Source organism: Falco cherrug, chromosome 7 (genome assembly GCF_023634085.1).
Source record: "Falco cherrug isolate bFalChe1 chromosome 7, bFalChe1.pri, whole genome shotgun sequence".
Classification (NCBI taxonomy): Eukaryota; Metazoa; Chordata; class Aves; order Falconiformes; family Falconidae; genus Falco; species Falco cherrug.
In genome coordinates, this window is record NC_073703.1 from 7135479 (window position 1) to 7148297 (window position 12819).

The 12819-nt window shown below is 40.2% G+C and overlaps 1 protein-coding gene across 1 annotated transcript in view; it reads left to right on the forward strand.

Annotated features, from left to right (window-relative positions):
• Window positions 1-12819, forward strand: part of ADAMTS17 (ADAM metallopeptidase with thrombospondin type 1 motif 17) — a 192226-nt gene that overhangs the window by 67344 nt on the left and 112063 nt on the right. Inside the window, exon 8 of the mRNA XM_055717092.1 lies at window positions 8027-8132. Within this exon, the coding sequence (XP_055573067.1) occupies window positions 8027-8132 (106 nt within the window). The remainder of the gene's footprint in view (window positions 1-8026; window positions 8133-12819) is intronic.

Consider the following 12819-nt stretch of genomic DNA (forward strand, 5'->3'; position numbering starts at 1 on the left):
AAGAGAAAAAGAAGATAGCAAAAGTGCTTCTTAAAGCTCTAATGATTTGCAGAGTCTTGCCTTCTTTGTAGGTTTACAGACATGAAAATGTCTAGCCTCCCAAAGGACTTTTTATCAGAAAGGTATAGAGTAGGGCAATTTGCATAGACAAACCCTGGTTAGATGTCAGTTAATCTGTTTGCAAAGGGGGGCAGTGCATTCCTGCACAGAGTTCACTGGGGGCTGAAAGAGTCAACTGAGAAGTTCTGCCGAGTTTCAGAGGTGTCTAAGACTTTGGTGTATCTGCATGAATCCCAGTCAGTTCACAAAGATTAAGGCATATGGTTGAATCTGGTTCTCACAATTAAGAGTCCTGGTCTTGTGAAACATTACACAGGACAAGTTACTAGAGCCTCGGGTGTCATAGTAATATTTCAGTACCAAGTATAAGTGTTCCCAGTGGTCAGAAAAGTATCCCCTAGAAAAGATACTGTGTATTTCATTCACTTGTGCTATTAGGACCTCATGTTCTGAGGACTATTACACTATCAGCTCTAGAAACATCACAGCTAGTATTGTGAATATTAGGGAGAGATTGTATTTGTTAGTCTTTCAGGGTGTGTGTAATGAAATGAAAAATGAGATTCAGAAAGTAACTATGCTTTGTGTTTCAGCTATTTATTTTTATTGCTGGGCTTTTGGGATTCTGACAGCAGTTGTGTATACTGGAAGTGGCAGTGTTTTCAGAGTTACAAGGAAGAAGAGATTTTATTGGGCACTACAGGACAACAATCAGTCCCACAGGGGAGGTGTCCAGCCACAGAGTACACTGAGTTCTGGGAAAGCATGCTGCATCTCTGCAGGTCATGCTGGATTGGAGGCAAGAAACAGGTTTTATAGAGGTCATGTTGAATTTTAGGATAAGGTAGATTCTCCAGAGAAGAAGATTCTGCAATGATGGGCACATTTGTAACAAGCTGGCTATGTACAGGATGTCAGGGTCTGTTGTGTACTCTCAGAAGTAGTGGTGACTTCGTGTGTGATCTTACCAGTTATTTGAATGTTTTGTCTTAATTAGCTTTTCTGTAAAGCTGGTCTAGTACTTCCCAGTTTCTCAGTGAGGCAGGGAGGAAGATATATTGGGACTTCAATACCAATTTGAAAACCTTGTATAAAACGAAATGTGTGCTGTAGAGTCAGAGGAGTGAATCTCATGTGCCCTTAGCTAGAGGTTTTTTGGGACTCCCAGGAATCCTGATCATCATCTGCCTGCAGAAATGGCATGGGCTTACCAATGCTCAAAAAAAATCAGTGCTGGAAACTACTTCCACTACTTTCCTCCACCGGCTAAAAGTAGGGGTCGTATATGCACAATACACCTACCTGTGTGGTATTTTAGCTTAAATTCTGCAGAATTACAAACTTCTTTTGAGAACTTTGACTATTCCCATGTTATCTGAGTGCCTATCCAGTCCTGTGTAGAGGGTTGTATTTGAACCAGTCCTATGTTGCCTTGTTTTCTCAATGCAGTTCAACCAGCGCCCACCTTGAGGGAATTTAAGCCCTCGGCAGGGAGCTGATGTTCTGCCACTCAACAAGGTCAAGTAAATTGTGAACTGATATCTTTCCTGAACTCATTTTTGTCTCTTATATGGCACTAAGAGAATGAGACAGACAGTGGGTTATATCCTCTGTCCTTTGATTAAGCACAAACAGAGGAAAAATGGTGTTCTCATTATCAGTGTAGATTTATTTCTCAGGCACATAGAAATTGAGTTTATTTCATGTCTCACATTCCCTTTAAGGGTAAAGGAATACTTATGGGGAGGCCTATTTGAAGTAGGCTATGGCTGACTTCTTGCAGTGCCTGGGAGCCTGTTCCATCAGAGGCTCCATGGCATCAGAGTTCCCTATATATAAATACTTCATAATATTATGACTTACACTGGGTACAGCACTTGGCATGATTGCTAACTTGTTTTCGTATCTGACTGTAACTGTGTTGTGCATTGGAAGGTTGTACTATATAATCCCTGTACTTGTGATTCATAAATGTATTGTTTCCAGCGTGTTTTTCATTAAATACAGTGACAATGAGAATTATTGCTCAGAAAAACAGTTTCTGTACGGGAATATCAGACTCTAATGGAAACCAGGTTGTTACTGCAAGATTAACAGAAATTGGCATCTAGATGACTATCCAGCATTAAGCCAAATTAATCTGTGCCACTAAAATTGCATGTCTGGCTTTGAAATAGCACATTCTCATAAAATGAAGGAACAGCTCACCCTGTTAGCTTCTTCTGGATGATTCCAGTAAACCAAACTTGGAACTGGAGGCTGAGTAGGACAGTGATGATAACAACCTTAGCCTCTCTGAGTTGTACATGTTGGAGAGGGTTCTTCTGTGGATACTGTTGTTTTTCACCTGGATACTGCTGACTTCTTGGGACCTCTATTTATTCAGCTGTAGAACAGGGATTGTGTTATGAGCTATCTTGGAGGCAGTTTAGTGGGTACTTCTTTAATGTTTTTAAATTTTGGAACTTTTTATATGTAGGCTTTATAGAAAGGAAAAGTATTTTTCCTTTTTAAGTATCATAAGCACTGAAAGATTCCCTTGGTGACTGATTTATGTGTAAATACAGGCAGGGCATCTCTGTCAAACATATCATTGCCGTTGAATGGAAAGGCAGAGCATGAATCACTTCTAGGGTTTCCTGAGTTTACTTATGTAGGATGTTAAGAGAGGCTGCAGGAGTGTAATTGATGGCAACGTGTGAGCTGCACAAATTGAAAATCATGGGAGGATGAGAAGAACATCAGCTCAACACCAAACTAGTAATGGTGGGGAATGGGAGGTTTGCTCTGTGCATGTGGGTATGCAGTGAGTCTCCATTTGTGCCAAGGAGACTTCAGGACTTTGAGTTTGGCTCCCTTCCCAAAGCAAATACAGTGAGAAGAGGAAAGCTAGCCAAGTTTTAATCAAGTAGAAGTTCTTTATCCAGAGGTGGCTGGCAAAAGAAGAGATTAAAGTATTAGGAGTGCAATGAAAACAAGACAGTAGAGAGTTGAAAGCTGGAGTACCTGGGCAAACCACTTGCTGAGTGAATATTCTGCAGTTGTCAGAAGGAGGTCCTGGGTGTTTCTAATAGACTGAAATGTGAACCCAGGCACCAGAACTTGTCTTCTTCCAGCTTTGGCTATCACTGTGGCAAGTATGTAATATCCTAATGCCTAGCTGAGCTGGTAGGATAAATGTAATCATTCCCCTTAGAGATACTGCTAGTAGAGGGCTCATTAGCTGGCAGAAAGGCCAACAGCTGCAAACTGTTTATGTATGACAACATTTTGGATAAATCTGAGTTTACACAGTTGCCTGAGTCCTAAGGTTTGCTGTGGAAGTGCAGATAGCTCTGCACATTCAAACCCAAGCACAGAAGTTATGGACCATAATTATGCAATTTCTCATGAGAGAAAGGAAAAAACCCTCACACTTGGTAATAGTAAAAATAGTAATTAGCTTTCCTTTCCCTCTACTGCTGATACTCCTGCTTGAATTTTTTTGATATTAAAAATTCATTTGTGCTGATTGCTGTCAGTATTGCATCTGCAAAGATACGGTCTTTTTTTCCCTGAAGAAGGCCACTGTCTGTGTATATTTGCATGAACACAGGAGAAGTGTGAGTTGGTTTTTTTAGAAAAAAAACCACTCACCACCCCCCTCAAACAAAAAAACCCAACCAACCAACAGTTCAGCTTTCTTCCCTATTTTTCATTTTCACACACCTGTCTCCCAGACAGGGCCAGAAGCAAAATTACCAAATAAGAGAAGTTCCTCTTATGTTATTCCCGCCTGGTAGAACCACAACCTGCCAGAATTTTCGCAATCATGTCTGAATTAATGAAATTTCTGTCCTAGTTCTGCAGACTTGAAAGGGTCAGATAAAAATCTGGAATTTTAAGAGGCAAACAGCAGTTTCCATTCATCCCAATGATGAAAATAAATCATATTAATGCAGCTACCAAGGCATTGTTCTACTATCAGTGTTGGTTAAAGGCGTATTTTTTCTCTGCATATCAAATATATGGATCATTGTATTGGGTTACAGAAAAGTTGCATTTATCTTAATGGTTTAGATATATTTACTAAAGAACTCTGTTATGTTTGCAGTGCAATAGTGTATTTGCTATTTATGTTCTAAGGAAAGAATTAATAGTAAGGTGTATTAGTCCAAAAGAAAATTATAGTCTTAGGAAATAGTTTGATAGAAAATATATATTTCAAAAACATTTCTGAAGAAAGCTTTTTCAGGCTTAAAATGTTATAACAATTTGTTATAACTGGCGTGCTGTTCTAGAATGACTTTTACTTACAGGCACTCAGCAGTTCATGAGCTGAACTTCTTACTGAGTTAATTTCATGTACTGCAAAGTTTTCTGCTGTCTGCTCTTCTAGGATTGTGTTTCCCTGCCTGTCCACTTCTGTTCCTATGTTGCCAGATCCCTGCGCTCCACTGCAACAGATAATCAATAACTGTAATAATATACTAATTTTAGATGTCTACATTTTTAAATTGTTCATTGTAAATATAAAATGGCCACACAGGATTCACATTAAGCATTGAAAATAACTAATAAAAATATGGTGACTAAGAGTCTGTAACTGAGCCACAGTCACTTCTTTTTCAGCCACGGGTGGATATACAAGTCCTTAATCGTTGGTTTCTCACCTTTGAATAATGAGGCTTTTAGCAGAGCACAGTGACAGAGCCAGTCAGTTTCAGTGGGGCTTAGAACCACTAAACAAAGACTTCAGAACAATTACCTTTTGAGGTAATGTATTTGACATTGATATTTAACCACTCTTAATATATTGACAGAACTAGACTATTTTGCTACACTACATCACCCAAACATGGAAATATTGCTCCTTTCCATCTCCAGCTGACAGCAAACATTGACTTGGACTCATTTTATGAATTTATCGGAAGGATATTGGCATGAATCATTTCAAGCCAAACTGGTTTGCCTGATTGACCACCAAGCGACTGTTTTGTTACTTCTTAGTTAAAACCTCATGTGTCAGATACACTGACATACATCTTGGCACTGATTAAATGGAAGATAAAGAAGGAATAATCAGGTTTAGTAAGAGGAATTAAACACTTTCAGTAAGAATCCTGCTCTGGTCATTGCAGTTAGCTGTACCTAAAACTGCTGAAAGGTAACCAGAATATCCCTCTGTATCCTGTAGAAGTGTATTTCAGCTGAGTTGGGTCAGTTTGTTACAGAGCTATGTTTTCCTCATCCCCAAAAGGCAGAAAGATCTCCAGGAGTGACTTAGAGGACACCACTATGGGAAGAACCTGGGCTGGGCATGCTAGGGAGTGAAGGTAAATGCGACAACCCTCACTAGTTTTCCTCTCTCACAGCTGGCGATCAGGATTACCAGCAGTTGATGGATGGGGCATCACAACTTTGTCTCCTGTGACAACACAGTATCTTCCAGCTGAGAGGCAGCTATGGACTGCATTAGCAATTTGGCATGAAACATCCTTCCTCCCAAGTACCCTGTTTCATGTGTGCATGCTGGGAGAGGATTTAAGAAGTCAAAAAGGCAGAAATCTAAAGAAGCAGGGGGTTGGCTAAGTCCCTTAATTGTTCCTTTTCATCTTCAGCTTCTGTGACTCAAATATTAAATTTTTGCTTCCCTTTAACCAAAATCTGGAATTTCCTCTTAATCTCAGACCTTCTGCTATTGGTTTTACAATAAACTAACATTTTCCTAAACAGTTTTTTCCTCCTGCCAACAGTATTCCCAGAAATTGCTGATGCCAAGTAGGGTTGGAAGCAAAAGACTATTATTGGTGAGGGTATTATTTGCAAGTCACCATAAGGGTGCACAGTAGCAGATATAAATCGGGAGAAATATCAACTTCCCTTTCAGAAATCAACCAGAAATGTTTTGTGGTCTTTAAAAGAAACAGAAGGCATATTCATAGCCCAAGACACACTGCAGATGCCTATAGCTGAGATTCTGTTCTGTGGAATCATAGAACCACTTGGAAATAGAGTCTTGGAAAAGACCTGTAAGACCATCAAGTCCAACCTTTTAACCTAGCGCTGCCAAGTCCACCACTAAACCACGGCCCTAAGTACCACATCTATGCATCTTTTAAATACCTCCGGGGATGGTGACTCAGCCACTTCCCTGGGCAGCCTGTTCCAATTCTTGACCCCTTTGTTGAAGAGATTTTTCCTAATACTCAATCTAAACCTCCCCTGGTGCAACTTGAGGCCATTTCTTCTTGTCCCATGTCCCATGACCCATGTATTAGGCTATCAGGTGTGTGGACTGAGGTTGCAATCTCAAAAATCTTTCTCGAAGTAACATAGTGCTTCCTGAGCAGTTCCTTGACATCCTTAGGACTATTCTGCAAGTAAAAAACAAGTCAGTTTAAGAAGAGTGCTGAAATCCAGCCTCCTATGGTCATTGATTTAAAAAGATTAAATCTTGATTTTGTACTTTGCATGTGGTGTGAATCTGGTCTTCCACAGTCAGCGCTTTCAAAGTAAGCAAGTGTTAGTGTCTGATTTCTGCACTGCCTTCATTCTACTGCTAGTGCTGAATTAGAAGGCTATTGCCCATCCCTTCATTCCATCCAGAATCTCCTGGCAACAATATCCGTATCCAAATTGTTATCAAAACCCATAAGAACAGAACTGGACTTTTTCCAGATTTGAAGTTTTACATTTGCACTCTTATAAACACAGCTTTGTCAACTTTGACAGATGGGACAGAAAAAAAACCCGCCCCAGGAGATCGTATCTCCATTGCATGACTGTGGTCTGCTCATTAAAGATAGCTAGATCTTAGCTACCCCTCTACAAGTCCAGTATTGCAACAAGGAAATAGATTTCTTGTTTCCTGCTAAATATAAACAAATATATCTGCTGTGAAAAAGTTGAAAGGCATTTCTGGAAGGTCTTTATACCTCCTCTTCTTCCAGCATGGCAGAAGGATGTGTGAAGTGGCAGGATGAACTTGGCATTTAGGTTACTGCATGCTATCTGGAAATCTTGTTTTGTATGCACATTTGAACTGTTTGTGTGGCTTTTGAGAGGTGCTTTTTGACAGTGAAGGACTTGTGTAAATAGAGACATCCTTAGGCTCTGTCTTTAACCTTTGTGCATAACTCCCAATGGCTTAACTGTGGTTTCTAGATGGCAGATGAAACAAAATCTCATCAGCGAATTGTTCTGTGCATGGTCTGTGACGCCATCACAATGTTTCCAAGTACAGCGGTACTTTCTGCAGGGGACAGTCTGAACACAGGAAGGGCGTATGAAGGCTATTGTTTTTCCATAGCGGAAGTTTCATGCCATAACTTCTGAATTCCTTTTTTACTTCAGCCTACAATCATTTGTGGTGCCCACACAAACAGGCCTAGAGAGTACTGTGTAATCTTCCATGGGATCAAATCCTAAATTCCACTAAGTCGTAGAAGAGTTCTGCTACCTACATCGGCTTTGTGACTCACCATCAGGAGTTTGCCTTTGCCAGCTTTTCTGACTCTGCCACTCTTGCTTTCTTTAAGTATGAAAATAAGGGAAAACATAAGATCCCTTAAGAAGGTCTCTGCTTTTACTGTTTTATTCCTTCTCCCCAAGGAGAGAAAATTTTATACTGAAAATTGGGAGAACTGCTTTTAAATGCTTGTTAAGGCTACCTCACTGCATCTTCCAACATTGTTGTAAAGGGCATTAATAGACAAGCTTAGATGAATTTTTGAGTCAGTGAAATATATTTTCTAATGAAAGCAGTGACGGTGAGTGTGCTTAACTTGTTCCCTGTCTGACAAAATTCTAGACTGATTTTTCAATAGGATAATGAACAAAATACGTGATTTTGTGTGCTATCTGCTCTAACATTTTTCACACGGGGTGCATTTTTTTATCATTCTGGTTGAGTTACTGTGGTACATTTTGAATGAATGGGCTGTTTCACTGATTCTGATGGGAACATTCTGTGTTTCTGTTGCAGGAATTGCTTACCTGGGAGGGGTCTGCAGTGCCAAGAGAAAGTGCGTTCTTGCTGAAGACAACGGTCTCAATCTGGCATTTACAATTGCACATGAACTTGGGCACAAGTAAGAACTTGTCCTTCTGTTTCTTTCTTTACTTATGCCACTGTAGCATACTTTTCTTTAAAGCCATACAAGTGAAATTACTAGTGTGGCATGTTTGTTACGATTTCATAAATCTAGCAGATAGATAAAAACTTAATTTTTAGGAGACTTATGTAAACACTTATTTCAGCACACATAAATCTTTCTATTTGATCTTCCCCTATTTTCCACTCTATGTTTTGATTTTGAGTAGCACAAAGAGTCCTCATTCTCTTCAACGATTGATGAAAGTAGTTAAGAGACAAATTCTGCTTTTGTTTATATTGTAGAATAGGTCCACGTAAACGACATCAGCTTCAAAATCTTTACACTTGCTAAATTCTCGCTGAAGTTCACATGTCTATGTCAAGGATTTTAATAGTTAAATACTTTGGTAATGGTTTCATCTCTGCATGTGAAGTAATCTACTGTGGCTGAAATTGTAAGCATCAGTGTTTTGGAAATGCACTTAAGCAGTATTTGATGAACAGAAAGAAATTATATACCTTGATTGATCTGCTCAGTCAAGCTAACTAACACACTTTGAACACTACGGGGAAAAAAGCAAAGAACAATATAATTCCTAGTCAGACAGAAATTTGCAGAATAAGATTACAGAGTACTTTCTGCAGGTGACTTTGAAAACTTTTTTAAAGCCCCCTGTAAATATCCCGCGGACTGAGGAAAACAAAATTGACTGGAGGAATCACCTGCATCACCTTAGTGCAGTTAATGAGTTAATGCAAAGGTCAGCATCCAGGTCCACTGCTTTCCAGGCTAAGCGTAATATCCACTTACTCATAATGTTTATGAGCTTTTTCCCTTTCCATTGACATCACTCTGGTTGCACTGCGTCACAGTTAGACTGTGTAAGGTATAGAACTAGAGCAGGGACAAATATATACAGGGGCAAGGGCTGTACCTATGGGATTTTCAGTACTCCTTCCTTTGGACTCTTGGATGGAAGGTGGGAAATCCCACCATTGTTCCTTTAGTAAGAAGTTGTGCATAAGTTTTGTCTGCACCCTCTGGAATCCTACACTTTATGTGTCTGCTGTGTCTTCCTTTCCTACAGTAACAAGTATTTGACAGTTAAGTCAGAGCCAGTATGTTGTGTTCAGATTCTGGCCAATCTCATTCCATGACAAATAATTATTTTATGGCAATATATTTCAAAGTTGCATGGAGGATATTTAGATTGCTACCAAAAATGACAAGATGAAAATATATCTCCTGTTCACCCTCCAGTGACACCAAAGGCAGCTGAGCCAAACCGAGGGTGGTTTCAACAGAAATGAAGGACATTTGGTTTTGGTTTTATTTAAATTGCATGCCAAGATGTTAAACTGAGCCTAAACTTAATAACAAATTAACCTGAGGGTAATGTTAAGGGGAATTCAGCACTCATCTTTGGATGGGCCAAGAGCAAGAGGGAAAAATACTTGAGCTACAGAAAATCCAGCTGTGTAAAAGAGTGAGACTTGTCTGCCTTTGTGTTTGCCAAGTTTCTCAGCAGAGCTGTCAAGCTTCCTTGTAATAATGCCTTGCAAAAAATCTGCAACATAAATAGGGGATGTAATGCTTTGGGATACAGCTCTCCATCTGTGCCGAAAATAGCAAACTCCATTTTCTTTTCGGAGTGCAGTTTTGGTGGTAAGACCATAATGTCCTTTCTTTTCTGGTTTTCTTTCCTTGCCTCTATCTTGGTAACCTATTTTGAGAGTTGGGTATGAGATGTCTAAAGGAGTTAATAAAGCATGGCTTGGGTTCATTACCTTGGAGGACTTGGACAGTGGGTGTGCTATTGTGCAGGGAATCTTCTGCTTCAGGAGAGTCTTAGATCCTGTTGTGGGGAGAGATGGAGAGCTTAAATGATAATTACAGTTGAAGGAGGACAAAAGGCAAAGGAGACTGCATTTTCTAACGAAGCTGCCTCATGAGCCATTTTACTGAGAGCAGAGAGACTAGAACAGGCTCAGGCAAAAGGGACTGGGAAGAGTACTTGGGTACTGGAGAGGTGTGGAGGGTCTGTAAGAGCCAGCCTAGGGACCTAAAGTGTCTGGGTCCGGGGAAGGTAGCTTTCAGAAGACAGATGAACCAGGAAGGCTCCAACTGAAGCAGCCAGCTGGGTTAAGTTAGAGAAGCTGTTGGCACGATTCTGCTGCCACAGGTGTTTTGGGGACATGTTCCAGGTTAGCTTGTTTGACAATGAGTTGCAATTCTCTATCACACACTGGAGCAAGCCCTCCAGCCCTTCTGCCCCCTCTTCCCTTGTTTAAGCCCAGCCATAAGCATGCATAATCAAACCCTAGCACGCCAAATACAAACAAAGGGGGGGAAATGCCAACTCTCTGTCACCACCCAACCTGAGCATCAAAAACATCCCCCTATACTGTCATCCACCAGTGGTCTTGTTACTTATTTCAAAATCTGGTCAATTTGCTGGTGCCCTTCTGGCCTTGAAGTCAACAGGAGTCTTTTCATTGACCTTAATAGGTATCAGGCCTCTCCTTATTCTCCTGTTTTTGAACTGCAACAGGATGCTCTGAGCAGTCCTGTTTCAGCATGTCTTCTGCAAACAGGATTGTTTGCAGACTTTACCTACAAACTATAGTTTTTAAGTGAAAAAGGAAACGCATTGCAGAGACAGACAAAGAAGCTCACATGAGCTTCAGGTTCAAAAGTGAGAACCGAGGAAAACTAAGTGCAAGTTTCTTAATGGAAAAAAAAAAATCCAATCAGATCTCACATCCATATTGGCAAAAATATAAATTTTGGAGAGCCATAATTGTGAGCTTTATTGAAGGCTGATTTCCTTTATGAGTGTAGAAAAGCTGAGATTTGTTACTTTTGCCCTAAGACTAACAAATGTCAGTGGAGATCACAAGCCCAATTTGGCATTCACAGATACTTTCTGATGTAGACTTTGGAAAAAGTGAATGGATTACTAATTTATGTGTCAGATTCCTAATCTGCCACTAATGTCATTTGGACTCACTGCAAAAAAACATTATTACAAACAGCTGCACTGTGAAAACATGGAGACATCATTAAATAGGTCTGTTAGGGTGAGGCTTAACCGCACCTTATAGGGTGAGGTTAGAGTTCATCTTCAGCGTTCACCTATAGAGTCGTTGTTGCTTGAGGATGGGGTGAGTGATATAACTTTTTAGTGTTTGTTGTATTTATATCTTCAAATCTGGAGCAATAATTTTGGTCCATGGACACAAAGGGAGCATCCATTTGTATTTAGACACAATTTTTCCTTCAGAGAGTCCAAGAGAAGAATTTTGCTGTTACAAAAAAGTAACAGGCAGGGTAGAGACAACTAAATGTGTGATGGGGCTGCAAATCATAAACTTCTTACCACACGACAGGACCCTCAGCAAGTCTTGTTCCTTCGTTTAGCATGATCAATAGTAGATGTCTTTCAAAATAACACACTTTAATGTAACCACAGTTATTTGGTTTTCATCCAAGGATTGCTGGGTGGAGTACTGTGTTCTGATCTACACAAAAGGAAAGACACAGAGATCACAGCGGTCCCCGAAGTCTTAAAAAGTATAAGTCCAAGGTCTTCATATTATAAACAGCTTAATATGCTGAACACTTTCTTACTCTCATGTTTCCTCAACTGGCAGGGCAACTCCATCAGTAAGAGCTTGAAAATGCCCTGCTGTTGTCAATGGGATCCTGAATGGTGATTCCCTCCTCCTCCATGAACTGCACCAGTGAGAACTTGAGCTGAGATTCATACCCCAAAGACTACCCTGAACAACTGTAACTTACTAGAAAAATAGTGCTACTTCCCCCTCCCTTGGTTCTCTTTTTGCCTACAGCAGTGACATTGTTACAATTTTCAAGTAATTCTCCAAAGAAAAAGGCAAATAATTTTTTTAAACAAAAGCTGGGATTCATCCTTATATCCGTTATCCCCTCAATGAAGTGAGTGGGCTGTTGCCAGTAGTTTTTCAGGACAACAATGCCAGCTTTGTTGCCATTCCTGTTTCTTTCAACAGCCTTGGCTTTCCTGTTGTGGAATGGGGGGCAGACTTGGGTGAGGAGGGAAGATTCCCATTCATGAGCTAGCGGAACCTGGCACTGCCTAGTTGGTGAGAGAATAGCCGGAGGTGGTATGGCTAGAAGCCACGCTGTGTCAGATGCCCTTAAGAAAGTGAATCAAAATCAACCGACAATAAGCAAAATGCAGTCCCTTGCCAACAGTCTGAAACCGCAAGGCCTCAAACTTGAAGCTGAAACAGATGAGGACAAAAATGAGTCCAAAGGTAAAAAGCCTATAGTGCACAAACCAAACAGCTCTAGATTTGGAATCAGACAAGAGAAGAGTTTAAAACTGGCAGGTTTCTGTCCAGTATGATTATTTGCTTTAGATGTTAAGTATTGATAAATGTAGCTTCTTAAAATTACTTTAGAGTACATAAATATTTGCTGCATAATTAAATATGGCCTTTGTGGTGTGTCTCAAGCAATAGTGGTATTGCAGGTAAAGGAAAAGCACTCTCTAGATGTTGCCTTTGTGGCCTAATATTTATGCTAATAGATGTGTGAATAAACTTACCTCCCTGATCTGTCTAGTGCAGCACCCAGCAGAGAGAGTCTGTCATGCAAACAGTTGTAAGGCAAAATGAAAATATTGCAGGCTGGAGGG